Source organism: Vicugna pacos, chromosome 16 (genome assembly GCF_048564905.1).
Source record: "Vicugna pacos chromosome 16, VicPac4, whole genome shotgun sequence".
Classification (NCBI taxonomy): domain Eukaryota; kingdom Metazoa; phylum Chordata; class Mammalia; order Artiodactyla; family Camelidae; genus Vicugna; species Vicugna pacos.
Window position 1 is genome coordinate 46793269 of NC_133002.1, and position 27913 is coordinate 46821181.

The following is a 27913-nucleotide window of genomic DNA, read 5'->3' on the forward strand; positions in this document are numbered from 1 at the left end:
ATGACAGAGGGGTAGCTGCAGGGGCAGGATGGGAGGTTCTAGACCAGCCCCTATGTAAACAGCTCCCCAGGAACCAGGCTCAGGTGAAAACAGGTGCTCTCCGTTAATTCGGAACCGCAGCTGTGCTGAGGCTGGGCAGGCCCAACCCTGTTCAAGCCTGAACCACCCGCAGCCTCCTCCCAGTATTGAAGCCAAGACCTCAGGAAGGGATGTCTCTTGACCCCTACCCACAAACAAAGAGCAACGTTATTTTTTTCCCTAGGAACAAAACAATATGCTGACTTATAATTTAGAGCAAGGAACAGAAAAGTCTAAGAAACAAGATTTTTAAAAATACATGATATAATTATACATGAAAGCCAGGCTATCGTGGTAGGAAGAGGTTAAAGGTCAAGTGGAAGCCCTGAGGTCCCCAGTATGCGCACATGACAGACAGGGACTTAGATGAGAGGCAGCCTCCTGGAAAAGGTCTCCCGGGGCTGGGACATGTGACCTCTGCCCTCCAAAGGGCTCATTAACAAGCCACTCCTCACAGCGCTCTATTCAAATCCTTACACTTGGAAGGCACTGCTTGGGGAGGAGATGGCTAACAGACAGCTAACGCAACCACTATCCCTGGAGAAAATTCTCTGGGCTGAAGGAGAGACAGCCAAAACAAATCGTGCTCCAGACTGATGAAAGTGAAGCCTGGACCAAGGCGCCTGACCCACAGTAGAGCTTACACATCCCCCGTGGGGACGGTCCTTTGACACAAATAAGCACGGACTCCTCAGCACATGTGCAGGGGCAGGAAACTCCTAAGCTAGGCTCCCACAGGGGTGGAGTCAACAGCATACTTTAGTGGCCAAGAAGACTCCAGCTCCCTGCATGAGACCCACATCCTCTCCTGGGCTGTCACTCAATCTCAGGAAATACTGGTTCAAGGAAGAGAAACAAGGGCCCCATTGTGTAGGAGCAGCAGGCGAGTCCTCCGTCCCAATCTTGGCCAGGAGCCCCCTTCTCCCTCCGTTCAGGCTCAGCAATACTGCCTACATGCCATGTCCTGATGGACAGTCAGAAGGTCAGGACTCCAGCCTTGCTGTCAGGGCAGAGAAGTGACCCCAGCCCTTGGGGGTGATGTTCAAGGAACACCCACAGAGCTGGGGTCCTTTTTGCTCACCTAACCCAGATTACCAGCCTACTGTCTCTCACTCTTGGCCTGTTAAACATCTTCTTCTCAACTTCAGCTTTAAACCCAAACCTTCCTCCTTGGGGGTGATGACCTCATAGGTTCCTAGGTCGTCGGTACTGGTCACCCAGCTGGGACAGATGGGCTGCCAAGCCCAGTTTGTTCCTAAACTGGAGAGACATGGACTGGAATTAAGATTGGGGAGCTGGGTACCCAGCCCCTGCTTCCCCTTGTTTCCTCCGTTGGCCCCTGCACTTTCCCAATAAGGCCTTAAAGGTTAGCACGTAAAGATCCCCTGCCCTTAATTGCTGACCTGGGCTTCCTGAGAGGCACACTCAGAATCGCAGGTGCTCACTCAGCTCTATAAAGGGGTAGGGACGTACAGTTAGCAGACTGCTGGACTGTTTCTGAATCATGTCTTTAGGGTGGTTGGTTTGCTGCACAAAGACAGCCTACACTCCTTACGACCTAGTACGTCATGTGGTCTCTTAGTGCCTGGGGTGCTGCTGTGGGGCAGCAGTTCTAGTACTTACCTCATTTCAGAACTTACTGGTGTGGGGAGGTGGGAGGCAGTGCGGGCCGTAACATAGGGTACACAGTTCTTTATAAGACTAACTTTCCAGAAGTTCCACTGCCCGGCCTGGCAGCATTTCTTCTTCCCAGTCCAGAGCCTCCTCAGGAAATGTGAGAGTGGCACCTGGAGGTGGCCATTCCCGAACCAAATGCTAGGAGAAAACGCCCAAGCACACGGGCAGGACACAGACGCTGGGCAGCACAGAGGCTCTGAGAGGTGTTACGCTGCTTTTCAGTTTGGGGTTGAGGAGGGAAGGCTTTGACCAAAAAGCCCTTTGTTAAAGACCTCAAGGGGATAAAAACAAAAACAAAAACAAAACAGAGTTGTGTCGTTCCTTGCATGTTTCAAAAGGAAATAGGACACACTTCATGCTGTTAGTGTGACAGGCCGGAGAGGCAGCCGGGGAGAGCCTTCTTCATTCCACACGCAGCATCTGCAACCACTCAGGTGCCCAGACCAGAGCGCCTGGGCAGAGGGTGTGGGTAATCACGGGCAGTCCACGGCGGGGCTGGGCCAGCGCCGGTGCTAAGCGGTAAGCCTGGAGGTCTGGCTGTGTGTCACCTCCCAGCCCAAAGAGGCCCCAGGTTCTGGTTTCAGGGGACTCTTCACCAAAGCCAGATACTATATCTCCCCACCCTGAGCCCATTCCAATATCCTAAGCTTTCAGCTAAAAGAAATAGCCACAGAAAACCATTTTTGTTTCCTTAAGAAAATAAATATTTCCAAGAGGTTATGCAAAAGTACAGGGGCTGGACAGGGGCAGGAAGGGGGCCAACAATTTCAGCAAGCTTCGTGGCTCCGTCCTCCAGAGAGTACCAGCTAGGGCATCCGGGCCCTGATCAAGTCCAGACGTCAGATGCTCTTGACTCCTCTTCCCCATCCTAGGGCTGCAGGAGTTGCCCCTTTCTTGGAGATGATGCAGTGTACCCCCATGTTGGCTGTGAGCCCTGGCTAGCCCCACCCCCACTGGCTTGGGGTGGTGGGGCCTGGAGGCTCTGGTCAAATCAGGCATAAATTCCTGTTTCTATTTCACCACCAGGGAAGAAACGGAGAGTCAAGTTTAGGAAATGCCCAGTTAAGATACTCAGTCACTGGACAGCTGTATCCTCAGAACCAGCTTTTCATCAATAAGAGCGAGGCCAAGCGCTGGCCCACTGCTGCAGGAGAAGCAAACAGACTCCTGCCTCTCAGCGCCGCCGGAAAGCTCGGGATATTCTCCAGGCGTTGGGTTCCTCGTAGCGGTTGTACAAGGGTTCAAGACGCTGCTGCTTCTTCTGCTTGCTTAGCTTGGTTGGGTCGGAGACCTTGAAGAAGGCTGGAGCAAACTCCACAAGCCACCGGGGGTCGATGGTGGTGACCTCACGCATGTACTCCTTCGTGGTCAGCACCAGCTCGTGGTACACCACCCTGAGCGGGGACAGAGACAGGGCTCAAGCCTCCGATACAGGCCCTGCTCCACAGTCACCCTGGTCCCTGGTGGGCCTCAGTGGAGCTTGCATTTTATCCTCTTACCTCTCCTGCCTGACCCATGGAGACTGCAGGTTCTGTTTATGACAGCCACAGCCCAATACTGAGGAGCCTGCACACCTCTCACCACAAGAAAGCTGCCGGATCCAATGAGTTAATTGACTTGGAGCCAATCACACCCCTTCTCTGGACCTCAGTTTCCTGCTCTGTGAAATGGGAGGGTTGTTTTCCAGGCTGTCTCCACAGACCTCTAGGGCCCTAAAGAGGACCTTGGCGGCTGCCACAAGGGGATGGGGGAAGCCAAGCTGCCAAGGATCTACATCTCCAACCCTCTTCTGCCACGGGGGCACAGTGGTTTCAAAACGGTTTTATGTTAGGGTGGGTAAGATTCCTTTTTTTTTTTTAATGCTGCTTGAAAAAAAATTTTTTTAACCACCTCACTAGATGACCTCTAAGATCCTTTCCAGCTCTTATCCCTATGACTTTCTCTCAAAAGGGCCTGATATTTTGTCTAATTCATGCTTCTGCTGCTCTAGAAATATAAGCAATGTTAGAAGAGGAAGTGCTGGGGGTGGGGGGTGGGTGAAGACAAAGACACAAAGGGCCAGGAGATTAACAAGTTCTCTCTGCCCAAAACGGCCTCCAGACCTGGGCCTGACCACCTACCATTCGGGCTGTCTGTTAAAGAGAGCACTGGAAGGATGGATGTAGACCACCTGCTGGTCGATCAGCGTCCGGTAACCCTCCTGCGGGTCTTTCTTGGCAGCGTTCCGGAAGAATCCACTGCAGATGGCCTTCTGCACTCGAACTGTGGACTTACCACAGGAGACCACATCCAGCTTGTGTCTATCAGGAGAATAAATCATGAAAGGACAAAGATGTGAGACTACTCTGCTTTCAGAGGTTCCATCAATACCCCCTTCCTGGGATCCCCAGAGTAGGCACCAGGGCCCTCCGTCCAGCCCTAAGTGTACTACGAGGGCAGCTCTACACAGTGGGCTAGATGGACGGACGCCGTAAGAGCCAGATGCTTTGCTTAAGTTATAATTCAACCCAACTGATAATGCTGCAGATGCTTGTAAACAAAGAGCATTTTCAACAACTAACAAATCATCCTCCGCTTAGGAACTTTCTGAAATGATTCTCAGCCACATCCTTACTGGGGGAGGAGCACAACAAAGATGGAAAAGCCAGAGAAAACGAGGTATGTGAGGAGTAGGAGTACAGGTGCTGACAGCTTCACGGGTACACAGAGACCAACTGACAGGCATTCAAGGAGGTACAACTCAAACATGAGAAGTCCCCAGACGTTACCTGTCCATTATGCCTAACATCTGCTTGCGAATGTCCTGGGCTCGGCGCAGAGAACGAGCCTGAATAAAGTTCTCATAGCACCACGGGTTGGAGAACTTATTGTTCTTCCAGGAGTTGTACACGGCCAGCAGGGTGAGGTGGTCCCCTTCAGTCTGGTGGAACTTGGCCTTCTTCTGATCTGCAAGGGCTTGTTTATCCTGCAAGCAGTGGAGAGAGAATCACTTTCCTCTAGTTCAGCGACTAACTAAACATCCAGCAGTTCCAGGGAGCCCTACATGGCCCCATCAAGTGTCCACATTAAGCACTGCAGTGGCAATAGGCTGATTTCACCCTACTTCATCTGACCCCTATCGGAACCCCTACCTTGGGCCTGTAGAAGACGTTCTGCACTGACAGCATGGACACAATGGTCAGCATTTCCTCACTGCAGCCCAGATGCACAGACATGATCAGCATTTTGCACAGCATCGGCTCCAGAGGGAACTCTGCCATCTAGAGGGAGAAGAAGAAACAACAATTGCCTCCCTGTGGAAGAGCCATGTGGAGTCACCACCTGAGACACTGGTCAGAGTGGGTAACAGACCACAGGAGGTTTACCCAGGCATGGTGATGTGGGATGTCTGGCTCTATCAGAAGAATGTTTTCTTTTATTTCCCAAATATACCTCAACAAAATGGATGTGACCAAGAATATAACTACTGTTGGGGTAGGTAGGAATTTTGCAGAAATCTTTTCAAATTAAGGCTAGACTCACTCATGTATCATGAAGTAAAACTGACTGCATAGAATTCTTTTTCCTGTGAAGAAATAGTTTTAAGTGATAGTGGAAAATCCAGGTTAAAAACAAGTATTTAGAATTCTACTCAAAGCTCATCCAGGGACTTGATTTTTTAACACAAAACAAAGAGTATGGAAGGCTAGCCAGGGAATCTTTCCCAAAGCACCAAAGTTAGGTCTGTTTCCTACCCTGCGGCCCAAGCGAGTAAGCAGGCCCTCGTCGTCCAGAGCCCCCAGTGTGTAGAGCTGCTCCATGGCTGTGATCAAGGTTTCCATTGGTGGGGCATCCATGAAGTCAAAGGACAGCAGATCATTGATGCCCATGGCCTAGAACACAAGGGAAGAAAGTGTGTGCTGGGAGGGTCAGCCTCACCACTGTTAACACAGAGGGAGACTACCTGTCACGTTCTCTCTTATTTCTTCAATTGCAAAGAGGAACCCACCAGCAAGATTAGCAGTAACCTCCAGGGCTGGCCACACAAAACTCAAGACTGTTAGAAAGCATATACTTTCTCAGGAAACTTTAAAAAACACTCCCTCAGAATAATAGTACACACAGCTCAACAACAAAAAGACAACAATTAACAAATGGCAGAGAATAGACATTTCTCTAGAGAAGATATAAAAATGGCCAATAAACACATGAAAAGATGTTCAACATAACTAGTAATTATGGAAATGCAAATCAAAACCACAGTGAGATATCATTCCATATCCCCTAGGATGGCAATAATTAAAAACAAAAACAAAAAAACAGAAAATAACAAGTGCTGGCAAGATACAGAGAAATAGGAAACCTCATACACTGCTGGTGGGAATGAAAATGAGGCAGCCACTGTGGAAAACAATTTGGTGATTCATCAATAAATTAAACATAGAATTATCAAATGACCCAGCAACTCTACTTCTAGATATATACCCAAAGGAACTGAAAGCAGGGATGCAAACAGACACTTGTACATTAATGTTCATAGCAGCATCATTCACGATAGCTAAAAAGTAAAAACCACCCAAATGTCCATCAGCAGATGAATGGATAAACAAAAAATACAACGAATCATATATATATATATAAACATATGTATATATATACACACACACACAGTGGAATATTATTCACACTTTAAAAGGAATGAAATTCGAACACATGTCACAACATGATGAACCTTGAAAACATTATGCTAAATAAGATAAGCCAGATCAAAAGGACAAATATTGTATGATTCCATTTATATGAAGTACCTAGAATAGGCAGTTTCATAGAGACAATGTAGAGTGGTCACCAGGGGCAGGAGATGGGGGAGAAGGAACTGTTTAGTTTAATGGGACAGAGTTTCTATTTGGGCTGATGAAGAAGTTCTGGAAATGGATGGTGGTGATGGCTGCACAACATTGTGAATGTACTTAATGCCACTGTATGTTTTTAAAAAGTCACAATGGTCATGTGTATTTTATCATAATTAAAAAAAAAGAAAGAAAGAAAGAAAATAACCAGCTTGTCCTGCCTCTCACATACAGAATTTCCACCATGCATCCAGGAAGTGTCTTGTACCATTAGGTGGCAGGGATATAAAGATGACTAAGATGGCCCTTCCTCTCAGAGTTCACAATAGTGACACACATGGATACAAAACCAGGACAGTGCAATTGCATGCCTGGCATCTGATACATTTGTTAGCTAATCTGATGAACAAAAGAAACAAATGAACGATGCACTATCCGAGTGTGTATAAAGGGTAATGCAGTAGGACCTAAGCTTTCTGTTTCTTTCCCATAAAGTGATGGTGACCATAAACACAGCAGGTGTTCAACAAATGCTTACTGTGTGAGTAAGAACTACAAGGAATTATGTTAGCAATCAGTAAGCACTGTGCCAAGTGCCTCTACCTGCATTATCTCATTTCTCCTCACAACAGACTACTAAGAGCCCCCCTTTCTGAGAGGAGAATACAGAGCAGAGGGCCGAGCAGATAAATTTGCCAAGGACACACAGCTCAGAGCAGGAGTTTGAGCCACAGATGCCTCTCTGTTCTCACTCCAGAGACTGGAGCAGGTTTTTTCTGAAGCTCTGTTTTAGCATCTCTCACAGGGAATGAATAATAAATTATAGCAGAGCACTCTGCACCAGTCAAGTGCCAGGGCTCCAGGGGAGCATCAGTGTGGGGGGCAGGGAGTGGGGATGCCATCATGAAGGAAATTACTCACGCGGCTCCTCCGCCAAAAGAGAATGAAGGTCCTCACTGGGGACGGAGAGAGGAAGAGCGCTGATTCAGAATGAAAACCAAGCCCCCAGGGGGCCAGTCTGAAACCTGTACTGACAGTCCCCTTGCAAAGTTTTTGGACTGGGGGTTTTGCTTCTGCTCTAAAAGAACAGAACTGGATCTGAAAGTTAAAGGGTTGAGGAAAGCGAGCTTGTCCAGTTTGGCACTGATAGGATTTTTCTAATATCCTGTTAGAAAATGCCCCTAACTAAAATCTGTTATAACCAAATATCCTGCTGGTTATGACAGCAAGAAAAACATGTCACAGCACACATGCCAATTCAGCCCCAAACCCTTGGTGGAGAAGCTGTTATCACAGCTATTTGTGTTCCATTCAAGGGACTGGTTCCATGAAGTTACTAAAGTATTTAACAAGGTTCATAAAACTGATGTTCATTTACTAAGGCCACAGGCTTGGACTGTTCCACTAACCCATTCTAACAAGACAGACAGTGATTTCTACCTTGAGCGAGAGCACTGTGCTTGCTAAGTTGGTCCTCTGGATTTCTGGCACGTTGGTGGTCAGCATTTCATCCCGGTAGGCACGTTCTGTGTACAACCTATAACACTTTCCTGGGCCTGTTCTCCCAGCTCTGCCAGCTCGCTGCTTTGCCTGAGCCTAGAAGGATGAGCAAGGAACGTAAAAGTAACGCATCTATTAAACATGGCTTAACAGCTTTATCCAGGAAATCTGTTAAAAGGTGGGGGTACTCAGCAACAGGTAAAATCTGAGATGGAGTTTACTTCACTTACTTTAGAACCATTTCCAAGACTACTAATGCTCTTATCATCTCCAACACTCAGCACATCAGGAAAGTTTGTTCAAGTGAGGCAAATACAAGCAAGTGAACAGAAGAAACATTGTATAGACCACAGAAATAAACCTTCAAAATAGTGAGGCACAACATAAATGAGAAAGCATAAAACAAAACGACAAAGCCCCAAGCCCACAGTGATGACCAAAAATGTAAGCGAACTAAATAAATATGTTAATTATACCAGTGAATGACTTTGCAGCTATTTTAAAAATCAGGTTTAAGACACTCAATGAATAGAAGGAAATGTACACTCACATAAGTGAAAAGGCAAGCTGCCAAACAATGGAATATTAATTTTGTAAGAAAAATTTTAAAATCTTAATGCATATATACAAACGGCCAGAAGTAAAAAACTAGAAAAAATAATCAAAAATTTAACTGGCTAACTGTGATGGTAGGTTTACAGATGAGTTCTATTTTCTTTCTCAAATATCCTATACTGAACATACATTACCTTAAAATGAATGAAATTAAATAGTTAATCAAAAATGCATACTTACTACACTACCAGAATCGCAACCTGAAACAAACATGAAACAAATGGGCAAGAAAAACATCAAAATGATGACAGTGGTGGTAGTAGGACTAAGTAATTTCCAAAATAATGTAATGTCACTTCTGTACTTAAAGGAGAGGGGCGTTAATTTTTGCAATTAAAAAAAAAAATGTAGTTTAGCCCTAAGGTTGCTAGGAAACAGTGAACAGCAAACTGAAGAGGCCCATTTTCTGACAAAACCATCTGTCTTATAAACAGTATCAGGATTTACAAACTCCTATGCTGGCTCCAAACCAACGGATGGAGTTTGAAAGGTCACTATCCACTCAAAGGCAGGCAGCAGTCACACACCGTGGCAGATCTCACAGCATTCTACAGATGTTTCACCAAATCAAGGAGGGCAGATGTAGCTACTTTCCCCATCACTGTGAGTTGCATGAAGAACTGGTACAGAGCACACACTCACTGGTGCCAGACCACCTAGGTTTAAATCCTGGCTCCACCAGCTATGTAACCTTGGGTAAGTCACTTAACCCTTCTCACTCTCAGTCTCATTTGTGAAATGAGAAGAATAATGACAAATGCCACAAAGGTTCAACGTGAGAATGTAATGAGTTCAGGTATGTAAAAGTACCTGAGACAGTGCCTGGCACTTAGTAAGTTCCCTGCAAGTGTTACCTATTATTACTTAAGTTTCAAAATGAAAACAGCCTTTTGGTTTTATAGATTATGAAAGTAATACACGCCTTTTATAGAATATTAAGATAATACATAAAAGTATAAGGAAAAAAATGGCTTCACCCATCAGCACAGTAATCAGCAGCACCACTGAGAAATAACCTTGGCTAACATTTTGACTATACGCTTTCAGTCACAGGCACATTCACGTAACTATGCACAAGTGCACATCATCTATTTTTAAATAAAACTGGCTTATACTACACACGCTATTTTGTAGTCCACATCTCTCAAATAACATATCACAGTTATACGCTTATGTCATTAAATATAGATACACACCACCATGTTAATGTCATATGACACTCTATGGCATGAATTTACTATATTTCATTAAACTACTTTCCTTTTGGAGCTCATTTAGAATTTTTCCAGGTTCCCTCTAACATAAACAATGCTTCTGTGAACATCCTTTTCCATTACCTTTAGATATATGTTCAATCATTTCTAACTTTCAGATATATTTCTAGAGGCAGAACTGTTAAAGAATGAAACTTATAAATTTTGGATACACTGTGGCCAAACTGCCCTCAAAAGGGATGATCAGGTTTTCATTTTCAAACATGATTTAGGCAGAAAATTATTCCATAATTACCAAAGAAACACATTATCACCTCATGAATTATTACTCTCGCCGATATGTGTGGCTAAGTGCAGTAATTTAAAAAAATATGTTCTTACCACCTACATTAGATAATCTAAGGTGCTAGGATTCAATTCCTTTTTTTCTTAAGTTCCAGTTTTATGGGGCATTTTAATGTTGAAATACTATTCTAAAGATTAAAAACAAACAACAAAAAATCTCCTTTATCTCAAGAAAGCACTCAGTGTCTTAAAACAGTGAAGTTCAAAACACAAAACCGTAACAAATATCAGAAAGGCCCTAACCAAGATTTTCAGAAAAGCTGTCTGTAGAAGCTGCCAAACCTGAGAAATAGGAGTCACCACAAGCTGGTCGATCCCCGTCTTGGAATTGTAAACTTTCTGCTTCACAAATCCAGGGTCCACCACATAGTAAATGCCATCAATAGTCAGTGATGTCTCCGCAATGTTAGTAGCAATCACAACCTACAGGCAAGAGGGACACAGATGGATTGAGCGTGAAATGAGACTTCTGAACTCAGACACCTGTTCAAAGGACTGGCAGATCTCTCCCCCTCTAGATGACTAGATAGCACTTAATCTCAGTTTGGCCTTCAATGGGCGGAAGGGGAGGTGCCTTCATCTAATGGGTTAGGTTGGGGAGTGGGTGGTAACTGAGAGAAGTGGAATAGGAAGAAGCAGTGGCCAATCAAAGCCAATTTCATTTGGTGCAAATGGCTAATATCTCATTTTCTAGATCCAGTGTTGATTACTACAATTTTAATTGTCTAGCACCCTGGGAAAGCAGAGAGTTCCTGGCATCACATGTGCCAGTGCAAAATGAGATTTTCCTTCCCCCACGGGGACATCTGGACTACAAAATGGGCTGTTTGTGTATGTGGAACATGAGGGAGACTTTTTTTTCCTGATCATAAAATGAGCCACAAGGTGGCAGAGGAATTTCACAGTTTGTGTGTATGCAGCAGGATGTGTGATCTAGAAGATTATTGGTCTCAGCTTGGCACTGCCACTGTTCTTCCACCCAGAGGTTCAAACAATAAAACACGACTGCTCAGAAAAATCACTGCTAGGAGCACCAGAAGATCTCGCATCATGCCAGCATTATACTGGCCCTGAAAGGCTTCTACTGCCACAGAGCTGCAGAAGCCCTCTTAGAGAAAAGTGCAACCATCAGGAACAAAACAGAACAGGAATCACCATCTTCCCCCGAAACCTGCTCCTCCTCATTTCCCTCTTCAGCACCACCTTCCATCTAGCTGCCTAAGCCAGAAACCTGGTAGTTACTCCTGACCACCCATCCCCGCCCTTCCCTCCTCCTCCAGGCACTCACTATGTCTTGACCATTCTAACTCTTAAATATTATTCAAATCCATCTGTCTTCCAGATGGTTACCGGACTTATCATGGTGATTATTTCAGAATGCATGCAAATGTCAAATCACTTTGTAGTGCCCCCTAAAACTAACATAATATTATATGTCAACTACATTTCAATAAAAAACCCCATCTGTCTTCCATTCCTAGGTATACACTCAAGAGAAATGAAAACATATGTCCACACAAAGACTTGTAAACAAATGTTCATAGCAGCATTATTCATATTCGCTAAAATGTGGAAACAATCCAAATGTCCATTAACTGATAAATGGATAAACAAAATGTGGTATATTCTTTTCTACAAGAGAATATTATTCGACAATAAACAGAAATGAAGTACTATGTGCTGCTACATGGATGAAACTTGAAAACATGCTAAACGAAAGAAGCTAGTCCACAAGGATCAAGTCCATTTATATGAAATGTCCAGAATAGGTGGATCTGTAGAGACAGAAAGTAGGTTAGTGGCGGGGAAGTGGGGTGGGGGGCAGAGGGATTATAGCTCAGTGGTAGAGCATGTGCTCAGTGTGCACGAGATCCTGTGCCTTTGTTAGAAGAAAAAAAAAGAAAGAAAGAAAGAAAGTACATTAGTGGTTCTGAGGGGCTGAGCAGAGGGGTTAATGGGGGGATGACTGCTAAAGGGTACAGCGTTTCTTCCAGGGGTGATAAAATTGTTCTAAAAACTAACTGTAGTGGTTAATGGTTAATGATTAATTACTGATAATGGTAATTAATGGCTACAGAATTCTGTAAATGTACTAAAGTGTACTGAATTGTATGCTTTAAAGGGACAATTGTATGGTATATAAATTATTTAAAAAAAATTTTTTTAATAGCAGTACTGGGGATTGAACCCAGGACCTCGTGCATGCTAAGCACGTTCTCTATCACCGAGCTATACCCATCCCCTTTTTAAGAAAATCTTTAAGTCAGTTATATTCCAGTAGAGTTATTATTTTTAAATCCATCTGTCTCCTTTCCCACTGTCTCATACACACAATCACACAGTCAATTCCAGCTACTGGAACTACGCAGCTCCCTAAGTGACCACACTCTCTCACTGCTAGGCTATCACAGGCTTTTCTGCTTCCTCAGAGTGCATGTCCTCCTGCCCTTCTTGCCTAGATGACACCCACGTGTTCTTCAGGACGAGCTTAGACCCATACTTCCTGTGAGTAGTTTGGGCTGGGTTACACACTGGGTTGGATGCTTCCCCCACCCGGGAATCCAGTAGCACTTTCACACTACATATTAAAGGCCAGTCTACTGCTGGATGTCCCACAGCAGACAGAAGCCTGTCCTCAGACTGCAGCCCTGGTGTTCACCCCAAAGTCTGGTAGATACTCAAAATATAGTTGCCACAAGTAGAAAAAGAGGAATAGGAGTCACATACAAGACCCTCAATCCTTAACAAACTGAATTGGTTGGACTACTTTCTAAAACATACTAAACAAGACTCACAGACACCTTAAGCAATCTCCATTAGGGCCAGCTGCAGACACCACATGGTTTCAGAGAACAAGGGTCTGTTACCTTTCTGCTGCCAGGTGGAGCTGGGTCAAAGATTCGGGTCTGCATCTCACTGGGAAGAGCAGAGTACACTGGGAGGATAATCAACTCTGGAACATCAGGTCCCAGGGACTTCATTCTTTCATACAGGATCTCACAAGCAGTATCAATCTCTTCCTGACCAGTCAGGAAGACCAGGATATCACCTAAGAAGAGAACAGGAGTATGAATTGACTTTCTAACTGTGTATGTGTTCTAAGCAAAGGCCATAGTACCACCAACAGATCTAAGAGGGAAAAATGTTCTTCCCCCTACCTGGTGGTTCTGTTAAATGGATCTGCATGACAGTGATCAAGCTGGCATCCAGATAATCTGTTTCAGGTTCCTTTGTGTACAGTATTTCCACTGGGTATGTTCGACCTGGGATGGTGAAGATGGGAGCTTCATAGAAGTACTGAGAAAATTTCACTGCATCCAAGGTGGCTGAGGTGACAATCAGCTTCATGTCCTGCCGTTTCTGAACCGTCTAAAGGGAAATGCAATGTGCCTTACTGAAAAAAGGACCACTCAAAAAGGCACAGGCACTCAAATCCAATTCTCAGAACTCAGTTCCCAACAGGTAAAAGAAGGGTCGCCAAAAAGCACCTGGTTACCTTTTTCAACAACCCAAAGAGCACATCGGTGTGAATCGTTCTCTCATGGGCCTCGTCCAACATGATGATCGCATACTGAGTGAGGTCGGGATCAATCAGGCACTCTCGGAGCAGCATCCCATCTGTCATGTACTTGATGACTGTTTCGGGGCTAGTGCAGTCCTCAAAGCGAATGGTGTACCCCACCTAAAGCAGAACAGAAGCCGAAAACCTTAAGACACAAACCTCTCCTTGCAATCTCCAGGCAAGATCGTGGCCCAGACTATCACCCATAATCTTAATAGATCAAATTTGACAAAGATGTACAGGGATTTCCTCACAGTAAAATCTGCCTTGGACTTGATCCTGAACAGACTGATAATGACAATGAGAACCTTCTCTCCCTCAGCGGAAACCTGAAGAGATCTGGGCCTTTACACTTTCTTCAGACATTTCCAGAAGAGCTTCGCCACCCACTTACCTCTTGGCCTAAGCAACAACCAAACTCTTCAGACACTCTCTTGGCCACCGACATGGCTGCTACTCTCCTGGGCTGGGTACATCCAATCTTGCCCCTGGAAGTATAGCCCGCCTCCGCCAGGTACTGAGTGATCTGCGTGGTCTTCCCAGATCCTGTCTCTCCAATGACAATCAGGATCTGATTGTCATGGACAGCCTGAAAGCAACCGAAGAGAAATACGGTCATTAAAATTTGCCACGCATCCCTCGGGAGTGAAATAACTGACTATGTTCTAACACTAAAAGAGAGAAGGGGGTCACAACAGTACACATATGTAAGATGACAATCGAGGTTCAAGTTATTTTTAATCATGCATAGAAAAAATATTAATGGTGATTTTCTATGGGCAATGCTCTTTCGATTTTAACTGTATGTATAACAAATTAAAAGCTTTAGAATTCATGAGTATTCTTTTTCTGACTGACTCAGATTAAGTTTTTTATTTTTAACTTACTGGTTTTCTTAAATTCATAAAAACACAAAGATAACTTTAAAAGTACAACTATCACCCAGATAGCCCTGATATTTTATATACGCATATATATGCTTTTTCAAGTATGACATGCACGTGATTAAAAAATTCAGTAGTAAATAAAAAAGATACAGTGTTCCTTTCTACTACCACTCCCAAATCTCCTGTACTTTACCCTCCAGAGTCATCTGATTTCTACACTGTTTATAACAGCAAAAGACTGCCATCAACCATCAACATACATGTCTATTAACACACAGAGCACATCCACATAATAGAGCATTAGAAAAAAGAAAAAAAAATAGGTACCAATGCTGAGCTGTATCACTAAAGCAAGATGCAGAATGGTGTATATAATATGCTGCCATCTAGAAACACACACAGCACATGTGAAACACATAATGTCTCTGTGTGTACATATATACTTGTACTTGCTTGTATATGTACATCATTGAAAGAATTTGCTGAAAACTAGTAAACTCAGTTACCTCAGAAAGGTTCAGTGGTCTTAAATCAGATCTCCAGAAAATGGAATCTGAAGCAGACTTGCCTCAATGGGAAGTCAAGCATCTCCACTTTTTTTAATTGACTAGAGTTGTTAGTCTGTGCAACACAATACTCTGCCCACTTGTACCTGCTCTAAGGGTCCCCAGTTCAAACAGATTTATTTTCCTATAGGAAAAAAATGAGTAGACTAATATATATATTTTTAAGTACTTAGAAATGTCCTGGGTTTTTTTCCTATCCCCTATGGAAAAGCCACTTCAAATGTGCTAATTTCAATTACAACATGTCATCCTCCTTTTAGAAAAGACTTCAAGTCCCCCACCAGTACATCATGAAGGGCTTCTCACCTGGACCAGCTGCTCCTTCAGTTTGTAGATGGGCAGGCTCTCTCTCTGCTCAATGATTGACATCTGGGTCTTTTTTCCATAAGAAGCTTTGTTGCCCCCAAAGGCATGCTTCTTCCACTCAGGAATGTCATTGGGCATCATCCCAATACCCCTCATGTTGGCAGCAATCTGCCTGCCTTCCGCTGCAAAGGGCAACAGGGGGCTTAATTACCATCCTCATATCACCTCACTGCCCCCTCCCCGACACTCAACAAATCACATTTCTCCAGCACATCACTCCTCTCTGCTACCTCCTTGTTTAAGGCATCATCTTTCTCCTCTGAACTATTACAAAAGCCTCCTAATTCATTCCACATGTCTTCTCTTGCCCCATCCAATCCATTCTGCAAGACCCCATCAATAATCCTTCAGAAATGCAACTCTCATCTCACCACTCCCCTGAGCAGAGCTCTGCAGCACTTTCCAGTGAACCTTAGAACTGAGCCCCGATTCCTAATTTCAGCTACAAAATCCTGGCAGCCAGATCTCACTCCGTCACTCAATTCTATTCCAGCCACACAAGTCTTCTTTCCCATCTCACAGCCTCAGCACAAGCTCAGCCTGGAATATAGTCCCCCACTCCCGTTGCCATCCCTTTTGACAGACTAAGTCCTCTTTATCTTTCAGGTCTCATCCTTCCCAGGGAAGTGAGCCACCATAGCCAACTACTCTCCCTGTACGTCTTCATATAGCACTGGCCATGATTTAGTCAATTCATTATTTGGTAATTATTTGATTAATATCCATCTTCCCCACTAAACTATAAGCTTCCTAAGAGCAGGGATCATGTCTGTTTTCTTTACATCTAAATCCCCAATTACCCAACACGAGTAATAAGTACTTGTGCTCACGGTATCCAACAGTTAATATTTACTACACAAAGAATTATATGAAAAGAGAAGTTGCAAAGTATTATCTTTAGAATGAAAATTTTAAAGTTATCCAGAAGAAAACTCAGCCAGTCTAATGATGTGACCACAGTTACCAAAACATTAAAAAACAAAACAAACAAACAAAAAACATGCTCTAACTGAAGGGAAAAACCCAATCACCAAAGCCAAGGCTAAACCTTCAGTCTGTACTGGTACTGCCCTCTCCCTGTGTATAAGAAGGTTCAGATTTTTGGGGGCGGGGGGAGTCCACGCCACAACCCTTCCAAGAGTCCTACCATCAGGCAGAGGATCAACCCAATGTTTATTGAGTCCCATGGGAATAGAATCCATCTCGGCTTCCCGCTGGGCCTGCTTGAGCTCCCTCCTTTCTTTGGCCAAGGCACTCTGCATCATCGCTGCTTGAGAGAGGGAGCCGTCTGGGTTCTAGTGCGACAGAGGACAAAGCAACATCAGAATGTGATCTCAGCAGGCATTAAATATCTGGGAAATAAAATGCAAATGTTAAGCCACTCAAATCTAAAAAATGAGACCCTCCTAGAAGAAAGTTCATATCAACATACCAGACTAAGAAATGGATAAACAGTAGCACGTTCAGAGAAAATGAACAAGGACAATGATCAATCACTGTAGGAATTGGGGATTTTGGCTTGAAGATAAGAACCACTTCCAAGAGAGAGGACATATGAGAAAAGGATGAGGATAAGAATTCTTCCGTACAGTCCCAAGAACTAAAATTAAGACCAATGTAGATCCCTCAGTAAAACATATTCAGCTCTGCCTAAAGAAGAATGAACTACTGATAAGATCACTCTGAAGATAGAATGGGTCTCCTTAAGAACTGATGAATTCTGTCACCAACAATGTCAAGCAGACATGAGAAGTCCACATGGGAGCAACACTATAGAAGGACACATGGGTGGATTATAAGCATCAACTGGCTAGGAGATCTTCAAACCTTTCCAAAACTAAAATTTTATCATAACTTTGCCATAAATTCTCCTCACAGCTATGCTCTCCAAAACAACAAGTGCTATACTTTCTATCTGGGGCCCCAGTGGTCAAGTGAACCCTTCAAAATTGCCTTTGAGTCTGCAAGGTAATGATTGAAGCGGTAAGGCCTGGGCAAAGGCCGTGATGGTAGCAAGCACTCATATTCATCACTGCTTCCTCCCAAAATACACTAAAATGAGAGCAAAAGAATTAAAAAGGCAAAAGCAACAAAGCCAAGTCAATCTCCCTCTAAAACAAAAATATTCTAGACCCTGACCAACAGTCAGTACTCCCTCCTGTGGTGAGCTGAGTAAACAGCTCTGAAAAACTTTTCTTTTAGGAAAAGAAGTTCACTTGACAAGTCTGGGTTCGAGTCCCAGCGTTCCTCACCTTAACGATTTTGATAGGGCTCATGTCCATGCTCTGCTTGGTGTGCCCTCTCAGGAATGGAGGCTCTTCCTCAACCAGCTCGATCTCAAGGTCCTCATCTAAACAATTAGCCAAAAACGAAAGAGAGGAATGATCTATCGCTTTATCGAAACAATTACTCTCCACAGGCATCAAGGATCTTTGTCAAATATAGCTCCCAAGGTCAAAACTCTAATACAGGTGACTGTTTCCCCCAGCCCTCAGTCATCTCTAGGGCATTTGTGCTCCAGCCCAAGAACTGAGTTGAGCTTCTTTCAAAATAAGTTAAGCTTCTGGAAAAATGCTGTCTGATGTTCTAAATGGTACTAAGGCATTTGCCATCCGATTTCATATGGAGTAACATTGGGGGGGGGTAGTTAGGTTTTTGATTTTGTTTTTTAATGGAGGTACTGAGGATTGAACCCAGGACCTTGTGCATGCTAGACACATGCTCTACCACTGAGCTATACTCTCCTCCCCATATGGAATAACTCTTGACCCACAACAGGCTGTGGAAAAAAAAAATTTAGTTGGACAGCTAGACAATACCAAATGTTGGCAAGGATGTGGAGCAAGAGGAACTCACTTACACTTACGAGAGATGTGTAAATTGGTACACAAGCTTTAATGTGGTAAAGTTGAACAAGCACATTTCCTACTACCCAGCAATTCTCCTCTTGTATATTTAAAGAAAAGAAGATTGTCTTGCACATGTGCACTAAGGGACAAATACGGGAATTTCATTATAGTACTATATGCAAAGGTAAACAAAAACTCAGAAATCAGCTCATATGCCCATCAAAAGCAAGCAAAATTGATAAATTATGGTACATTTATATACAGAAACACTCTCCAGCAGTGAAAACTAACGTAATATAACTATAAAAATCAACATAAATAAATATCAAAAGAATGGTAGTGAATCAAAAAGAAAGAGAAGTTCAAAAACAGACAAGCTAAATAATACAATGTTTAGGGACAGATACACAGTAGATGGCAAAACACTTAAGAAAAACAGGAAATAATTAACACATACTTTAGGATGGTGGTTACCATCCTAAGTGGTTACCCAGAAGAGGTATGGAGGTAGATCTAGTCAGAGCATGGAACCTAAGGGCTTCAGAGGTGCTGGTAAAGTTCTACTTAACTGGGCGGTAGCTATGCAGGTGTTCATTGTTATTGTTATATAAGCTATATGCACTTTATTAGAGAATTCATTTCACAATTTTTAAAAATTGTCATTGGGCTGAGTTAAAAATTGTTTCCAGGGCAACTCAGAAGTAATCTAAGTGGATTCAGAGTTTACAGAACAATTACTAAGACTATGAGACCAAAGTCACTCCCCAAAATACAGTGATAACTTTTTAGATCCTAAAACCTGATTATAAGCAGTAAGTGTAACAACATATAAACATTTATCAGAAAAATGAGTGTTTTCACTTCCATCATAAACAGACCCTTGTTCTTTGAGAGATGAAAGAGACCCAAGAAGCAAATGAGTTTAACCACTGAGTCAAACTACAAACAAACCCCAATGCAATGGCTCAACTTGCCAACTGTCATCTGGATCCACTATCCTGCTCCAGCTAAATGGCTAGTTACCTTCTTCATCATCTACTTTAGGAAGAATGCCTGTCTCTTCATCAAAGTCTGGAAACTCTTCTTTGGAAAGGACATTTGCAGCAATCATCTAGCCAAAGGACAGAAGAAAGCTTTGTCACCTGCTAGGATCAAAACTCTTTCTTTGTAAGAGAGTTAATACAGAGGCTTCATGTAGGAAACCACTTTTTCCTCCTCTGACCCAGGACTGCAGGGCTTCAAACATCATTATATCCCATCCCTACGACAACATGGCGCCCAAAAGCATGGCTCAAGGGTCTCATGCCCAGACGTGTTATCTGCTTCTTTCCTTGATTCCACAGCACTCTGCACATTCCTTATCATGTAATAATGTAAACTTTCAAAGATACTTGTTTCAGTCTGTCCCCTCCACTGGACTTTGAGCTCCTCAAAGGTAGGAACCATGACAGACTCATCTCTGTAGCATCTGCACAGTGGCCTGGCACACTGGGGTTTTGCTGTTCACTGACAAATGATGAAAACAAGAACGAACGTTTACACAGCACTTAACCACACGGAGGCACTAACTAAAGAGCTTCACTTCTATCAACTCATTTAATCCCCACAATGCCACCATGGCCTGTTTTACAGAGGAGGTAGCTGAGGCACAAAGAGGTAGCAGAAGCTGGCTCAGGGTCATACAGCTGCTAAGAGGCCAGAAGTCACCGCAGGCCATCGTGCTCCAGGGCCCGCACTCCTAACCACCATGCTACATGCTGAACGACTATGTGGCCATAAAAGCAAGTGGCCCAACCTGCTTGATCTCCCATTTCTCAGGGTCAGAGATGCGGGTAAGGCGCTTGCGTTCCAGTGAGTCATCCTCTACTTCCGGGGCACTGACAAGGGAGAGGTGGGTGGGTCTGTCCGGATTCCTCATAGAGGTCTCCTCATTGGTCTCCCCGACAAGATTCCGCCGTCGATTTGGATTTAGATCTTCGCCAGTCTCTTGGTCCACATCCTAAGGCACAAAAACAAGGGAGACAGCCCACTTGCTGCCCTCTTATGTGTCCTTGGCCATCTGATGTGGAAACCAGCTGGATATCTCACCTACCTTCATGCTCAGACTGGTCTTGGTCCCGGTGAAGGACAGCACTTTGACCTTGACCCTCTGGCCTTTGCTCACCACATCAGCCACATTGGCCACACGGCCTTCCCGTCGGAGCTCAGAGATGTGCACCAGGCCTTCCCACCGCTTCCTAAGGGAGAGTCAGAAACATCTGGAACATGCCTAAAATACCTTTTCCTCAACCAAGTTCCACCCTTGTTGGAACTGAATAAAAGGAAAAGGTCTTAAACTCAAGAGGAAAGTTTCAATAAGGTGGTCAAATGATAAAATAGTATTATCACCTCTAAAAGAAAAGACATTGGGGTAGAGGACAACAAATTCTCATCTATCTCAACAAGGAAAAGGGCAGATCTCCCAAAGGCAGAGGAGGAATAAATGGCTCTATGACATTTCAAATAAAAAGTCAATTTCCAACAACCTGATATGGCTGATTTGACTTAAGTGTCATTAATTACAATAACTTTATAGAAAGTGAAAATCCCCAGTGATAAAAGAAATTCTGCTCTTCACTGGTGTGGAAGAAGAGCACCAGCCATTACCTGAGTCCCTCCAGCTGCACAAAGCATCCAAACTGCATGATGCTGGTAACTTTCCCATTGTAAATGTCCCCGATGGCGGGCTCTTCCGGGGGAGGGCGGTCCACATGCTTATCCCGCCATCTGTCCAGATTCCTCTCCCCATACTTGTCTCGGTCCTTCCGGTCTCTGGGGGGACTCTGACTTCTGCTTCTGGACCTGTACCTGGACTTGCCCTTATTCCTCTCCCGGGTCCGGGAACGTGACCGAGAGCGGGACCGATGTCTCCGCTTGTGATCTCTAGCACGCTCGCGCTCTCGCTCACGCTCTCGGCTCCGGCTCCGCTTCTTCTTCTTTGTCTTGTCCCTAACAAATCAACAAACACCTGTTTGAAAAAGTAACCAGCCCAGTTTCATCTTTGCCTCCCCAAGCACCCAGCACAGTGCCATGCATGTGGTCGGGACCCACTAATGGTAAACTGATTTAGTTTCAATAACTATGACATCCCTGCAGGCCAATAACGGAGGAGGCCACAAACACACTCAGCTTCTTTCAACCCAGATTTCTCTTTTGAACATCTTAGCATTTGATGCATAAGTACTCTTTATCTAATGAAAATAGATTCAACCATATGGTACATGGCCAGTCTAGATTCTGTAAATTTGCTCAGAATTCAACTATCACCACATCCTAAACTTCCAAAAGACAGGACACTAAGGACAAACCGGTGCTCAACGTCTCTGTGCTTCTCCTGGCCTGCTGCGCTGGGCATTAAGGCCTCTAGTTCTTTCAGGACATCCACGGCGACTTTCACATCATCCTCATCCAGCATGGTCTACAGGGGCAGAAGCCAGCAAAGTTAGGAGGAGAGAAGACAACAAAAGTCACTCAAGAATCTGTACTTCAGGTACATCTACAAATCTGACAGCTCCTACATTACTGACTACTTATATGAAGAAGGTAGAAGGGGACAGAGTTTTGAGATAGAGGAAGAAAGAATGAGCAAAGGCTCTTAGAAGTCATTTCTACACTTCACAAATTTCCTCTGTCCTTAATACAAGCCCATGGAAGTCGATTAGAATTCCTCCCATGAAACCACGCAAGTGATGATTATAAACAGTAAACAGACGTCAAAAATCTTAAAAAGCAATTCTCCCTTTACACTCCCTTCCCTCTTTCATCCATAGTTCTTTTCTTTATTTCATCTATAGTTCTTATCACTGTCAGCTATAACATACACTTACTCATGTACTGCCTGTCCCCTCCTCACTAGAGGAGTTTACATGTTTACTTTCTGCCCCTGCCCCAATACTAGGATGTAATCTCCAAAAAGGCAGACACTCTAGTCTGTTTTGTTCACTACTGTACCGTGGTAGTTAGAACAGTACGTGGCACATAGTAGGTACTCCATAAATACTTACTAAAATGAAATTTAAAAATCAAAACACTTCAAAAATAAGACCTATGATATGTAATAGAGGGGGAAAAAATCTAATTTTGCACATCAGGCATCTGTTCCAGATCCTTAAATTATTTCATACCTGTTTCATACCCTTAATCACTGCTTCCCACAATTCCAAACTCATTTCCCTCAAATATCAATCTCTGAACCCTTTAACACTATTCTATACATAGCATATGCTCAAGAAGTGACCAAACACTTTCACTTTGACAAATCTGTTACAGTGAAGACAAACTTAAAATTGGTAACTAATGAAACAAAGAAAAAGAATGAGGAGGGGGGAACACGCGGCTACAGCAGATGTTCTCAGGACGGCATCAGTACCCGGACAGAAGGGTTGTCTGGTTGGCAAAGGACTGGGAAGAGTTCCTTCAGCTTTTCTTTTTCAGTTTTGGGTTTAACAACTGCATCTTGTTTCATTAAAGAGCATGAAGTATAAAAAAAAGAGAGAGAGAGAGAGATTTAATATTCTTAATGGTTAATAAAAGACCCTCAACACTAGATTTACATAAACTAAAAACAGAACGTTTTTCTACATATTACTCGTATACATGACTATAAACGTAATTCAAATTTCTAAAAAAAAAATCTAAACCCTGATTATGAAACGCTCAACAAAGTATCAAGGCATATGGTTGGGGGATGTGCATTAGTAGTCTTTTGATTGGTTATGTTTTATAATTTTAATTTTGTTTTAAGTCAACTTGAACATTTTACTAGAACATTTACTTGCTCAGCAGCTGCTGCAAGGGAAAGAAACGCAATTTACAGGATGCTCATAATCTAAACCATTATGGAGACGAACCTCAGCTAGAGGCTCTGCTCACCTTTGCTAGTGGAAGGCTTTGCTGGAGGCCGCATGGTTTGTATGAGACGCAGCAAGTTACTAATGAGAGAATCCTTTGAAAAGAAACAGAACAAAAATCATTAACTTCTGGATCAGTGCTTAAAAACATTAAGAAAAGGGGTGTCCTTTAGAAAAGGGTGATTGTGCACCTGAATTGAGCTAACTTACAAACAAAGCATAGAGTGCCAATCTAATGTGGCATGAACCTAGCAAAGTAGCTGCAGAGAAAGCTGACACTTAAAGACTTTTTGTGGGGAAAAGTAATTTAGTTCCCTTTAACTATTTTATTTCCCATGGAACTACCTCCTAAACCTAGATTCTTGTTTTTAACTTCCTGATTCACAGAACAAGAATGTAAACACCCATAAAGACTTAGTAACAGAAATCCTGCCCCATTTTCCTAGAAAGGTGTCACAGGAAATTCAATTACACCACCACTGCTTAGTGTCATGAAAACATCATACACTTAATGGTTTATTTGATTGGTATCAACATTTAAATCCAAAAGTGACATTAAAATAAAACAGCGGTCTCCAGATACACATACCGTGAATTCTGCACCATTTTTGACCAGAGAAGCCTTGAAAGTATCAAAGGTGATATTCTTCTCAGCAAGACTGATTACAAATTCAGCTGCAAATGAGAAAGGGGATTAAAGCAAGAAAAATGGGAGACTTGAGCAAGAAATAAGTTTCAAGTATGCTAAAAAGAAAATCGGCTAGGCTATTCAACAGTCATAGAAACTGAAGACCACCAGCGAGTAAGGGTAAAGAAAGAATTCAGACTACCAAGTTTACCCATGTATGTTCTAGTTAATTTTTCATAAATGAAGAGAAGATATCACCACAAAATGGCTCACCAGGACCTTGAGCGCATCTAAGGGAGGAAGACCTCCTTATCCTAGATCCCTGTACTCTCTTCTAGCTGTGCACACTGCCATAGAGATTCTCGGGTAACCACGTCCAAGAGCATGAGCCCATGTGAGTATGCACATGTGCACACACACACGCAACAGGACGCTTTCAACAGTTTCTGACACAGACATAGAAAACAAACTTATGGTTATGGGGTGGGGAAGCGGGTGGGAAGGGATAAATTGGGAGTTCGAGATCTGCAGATACTAACTACTATAAAATAGGTAAACAACAAGTTTATACTGTATAGCACAGGGAACTATATTCACTATCTTATAGCCACTTACAGTTAAAAAGAATATGAAAACAAATATATGTATGTTCCTATATGACTAAAGTATCGAGCTGTACACCAGATATTGACACAATATTGTAAACTGACTACACTTCAATGAAAATATATTAAAAGACAAAACAAAAGTTTCTGAAAGGACACATCTGATCTATACATGACAGCCAGGCAGCTGCTGGACAGTACAATCTCCAAGTTGGTGAGTCACTCGCCCCCTCACCCCCAAATTTTTCTCTATAAACCTGCCTAGTTCTTGACATTTCTAATATTAGGACTATTTATTAAGAGACTTTCAGGAGAAAAGTGCATTTTATGATAGGCTGAGACAACAAGTCTCACACTGTAAGGTCCTATAAGAAAATTTTAATGATTTCATTTGGATTTTAATCCCAACAAATAATAACAACATGGAGGATCTGGGTAACTAACTTATAAACTAGTGCTACCATACCATTTCCATGCTGAAATTCGGCTTTACCTTTTTTATGACATTAAGTGAAAGCCAGATGCCATCAAGCTTTTTAAAATAACAAGTTAATAACAAAAATGCCAATGGTTAAGACTTTTCGAACATCTACTACATGCCAGGCACTATGCTAAGTGCTTCACATGGGCTATCCTCCTAGTGCTCACAACAACTCTCAGAAGCAGGTACCATTTTGGTCCCTGTTTCACAGATGAGGAGGCTGAGGGTTTGAGATGCTGACCTAACCAGTAATAATAGGTAGAGCCAGGACTGGAACCCAGAAATCTGACTTCAGAGCCCAGATTCTTTACAGGAATGCAGAGAGAACAGGTCACATGGTGCTAGTCGTACAATGCTCAAAAGAGCCAATCCTAAAGCAGGCAGCAGCATGTTCACACTGCAGCCGTCATTAATAAGGGTTTTTAAATTTTCAGAATTATATAAGGGCATCATTAAATTCATCGAACTATCAAAAATGGGTCAAAATCAAAAGAATCAAGTCAGCAAATAAAACCCAAAAGAAGTAAATATATACCTTTTTGTTATTAAAACCAACTCTGGCAACTTAGTTTCAACAAAACAATACTGTCTATCTATCATGCTTTTCAAATGTTAGTATTTTTAATGTTACTGGTTTTGAAATTCTGTGTTTAACAGTGTGATATTGTGATTTATCAGAAGAAATATATATTTGGTCTTCATCCCCAGCATGGAGCTCCTAAAACCCTTGGAATTTCCTAAGAGCAGAGAGTAAGTTACTTTTTTATGTTCCTGAGACAACTTTAGGAAAGCCCCTAGGTAACTAGAGGATGAGTGCTGGTTGCCAGGGAAACCAGCCAGGACATTGGGAACTTTCAGCCCCACTCTGACCTGGGGGAGGGGAGAGGAGTTGGAGACAGTTCAGTCATTCATGGCCAATTATTTAACCAACTGGGCCTACCTAATGAGGCCTCGATAAACACCCAAAAGGAGAGCTTTCTGGCTGGTAAACACATGGAGATTTGGAGAGAGTGGGGACCTCAAGAAAGCATGGAAGCGCCTCTCTCCTTGCCACACACTTTCCATTCAGCTGTTCCTGAGTTCTATCCTTGTATAATAAACCAGTTAGTAAAATGTTTCTCTGAGTTCTGTGAGCTGCTCTAGTAAATTAATCAAACCCAAGGAGTGGGTGGTTGGAACCTCCAATCTGTAGCCGGTGACAACCAGGACTTGGAATTGGCCTGTGAAGTTGGGGGCGGGGTAGTTTTGGTCTCCACAACTTTGTTTCCCCTAAAAGGGGCCAAAGCATTAGTACACTGTAGTTTAAAAGAGAGAGAGAAACAACGTAAGCTCACTGACCAAAGGAATCTATCCTGTTCTCTACCGTACTCCTAATCCCCTAGCACAATAAACATTTGCTGAATAAACATATTACCCAGATAGATAGCAAATTGACAACAATATCACCTCATTATCATGTAAAAGAGACTGAGGAAAATGACACAGGAGAGGCACACTTTGATGATAGGCAACAGAAAAGTGAGCTAAAATACACAGGGCATCTTCCCAGGGGCTATATGGTCACACTGTGAAGAACACAGTGTCGTTCCCGTTTCACAGATGAGAAAAACAACTGCAGAGAAACTAAGTATCCTACCAAAGGTCACACATCTAACCTCCCTGACTCCGCTTTGTTATGTGTCCCTTCCATTCCATCTCTCCAATTGATGATTTCATTTGATCTTCATTTAGGAAAAAAAAAAGTCAAATTGGAACCCTCTCCCTCATCTTCCTACCACCAACCATGAAATCCACCTGCATCTACAACCACATTCTGGCCTCCTTCCTGTTAAAATGGACGAAGCATCCCTCCACTCACACTCTCGACCCCATCCATCCCTTTACCTTCATAAGGACCCACCCCACCTGCCTGTGGCCTTAGCTGTAGGACCCTAGTCTTTTCCATTTCCTAGGTGTGGGTTCTCTTCGTGTACAGTTTGTCCCAAAACATCTAATAACTGGTGTTTGAGAGACAGTATTAAACTTGAATGGTTAAGAGCACAGTTAAAGGCATGGACTACAAAATACTTGAATTCCAGACCAGGCTCACTGACATCTGATATGTGATCCTGAGCCTTGTTTTCTTAATTTAGAAACAGATAACACTATCTCACAGGATAGGATGAAGACCAAATACGACAAAGTAAAACACTGAGCATAATATCTGGCATGTTGTGAGAACCCAGTAAGTGTCTGCCATTAACATTAACATCCTCCTCCTCCTCCTCCTTCTCATTCTCATCAAGTGGCTGCTGTTGTTGTTAACGCTGTTTAATTATCTGGGGCTGGAAGAAAACAAAAGAAGCAGGCGACGCTGGCCGCTTGAGGTCTCACTGACAGCTCTGGGAAATGGTTCCCAACAGGTCGGCCTGGAGGGTTCTCTAGAGTAGGCCACGGCCGCAGGTTCCCTGGCCCAAGTAGCTGTGACAGAGAGACAGGTTCACACCGACCCGCACATTCGGCCCATCAATCCCCTTTCTCCTTCCACTTCCCTCCACCCCAAAACCGGAGGCCGCAGGGACCTCCCCCGGCTCACCCAGATCCTTGTCGTTGATCCCCAAGTGATTGTCCAGCTCGGTGCAAACCTTCGACACTAAAGACAGATACTCGAGTTTGGCGAGTTCTTCCGCGGGGCCCAGCTCTGCCCCGGTTACGGCTCCCGCCATGGCCACAGCCACCGCCATGGCTACGGCTTCCCCCGGCCCCTTCACGACGGGCCTTCGGAGCTAGTTCTTCCCCGCTCCAGTTTCCACTTCCGGGTCGGCGCGCATCTCTTTTGTTTA

At 43.4% G+C, this 27913-nt stretch overlaps 1 protein-coding gene across 1 annotated transcript; it reads right to left on the bottom strand.

Annotated features, from left to right (window-relative positions):
- Positions 1 to 2435: 2435 nt before the first annotated feature.
- DHX8 (DEAH-box helicase 8) lies at positions 2436 to 27908 on the bottom strand. The gene is made up of 23 exons (XM_006217419.4): positions 27667 to 27908; positions 23967 to 24052; positions 23400 to 23472; positions 22897 to 22982; positions 21836 to 21945; positions 21135 to 21476; positions 20581 to 20725; positions 20284 to 20487; positions 19512 to 19599; positions 17892 to 17989; positions 16787 to 16934; positions 15580 to 15761; positions 14215 to 14409; positions 13755 to 13940; positions 13417 to 13627; positions 13126 to 13307; positions 10541 to 10681; positions 8025 to 8180; positions 5490 to 5627; positions 4887 to 5015; positions 4524 to 4720; positions 3876 to 4055; positions 2436 to 3149 (listed from the first exon to the last, which is right to left on the bottom strand). Exons 1-23 carry the CDS (start codon positions 27812 to 27814, stop codon positions 2930 to 2932), a joined length of 3645 nt encoding a protein of 1214 aa, XP_006217481.2. The 5' UTR covers positions 27815 to 27908; the 3' UTR covers positions 2436 to 2929.
- Between the last annotated feature and the right edge of the window lie 5 nt (positions 27909 to 27913).

Excerpts from the sequence above, each read along its gene's own strand:
- DHX8 (XM_006217419.4), bottom strand. The coding sequence starts at position 27,814 with ATGGCGGTGGCTGTGGCCATGGCGGGAGCCGTAACCGGGGCAGAGCTG. Across the intron at positions 24,053-27,666 it reads GATCAACGACAAGGATCTGG|CTGAATTTGTAATCAGTCTT; the intron begins GTGAGCCGGGGG and ends TCTCATTTGCAG. Across the intron at positions 15,762-16,786 it reads GGTTGATCCTCTGCCTGATG|CGGAAGGCAGGCAGATTGCT; the intron begins GTAGGACTCTTG and ends TGCCCTTTGCAG.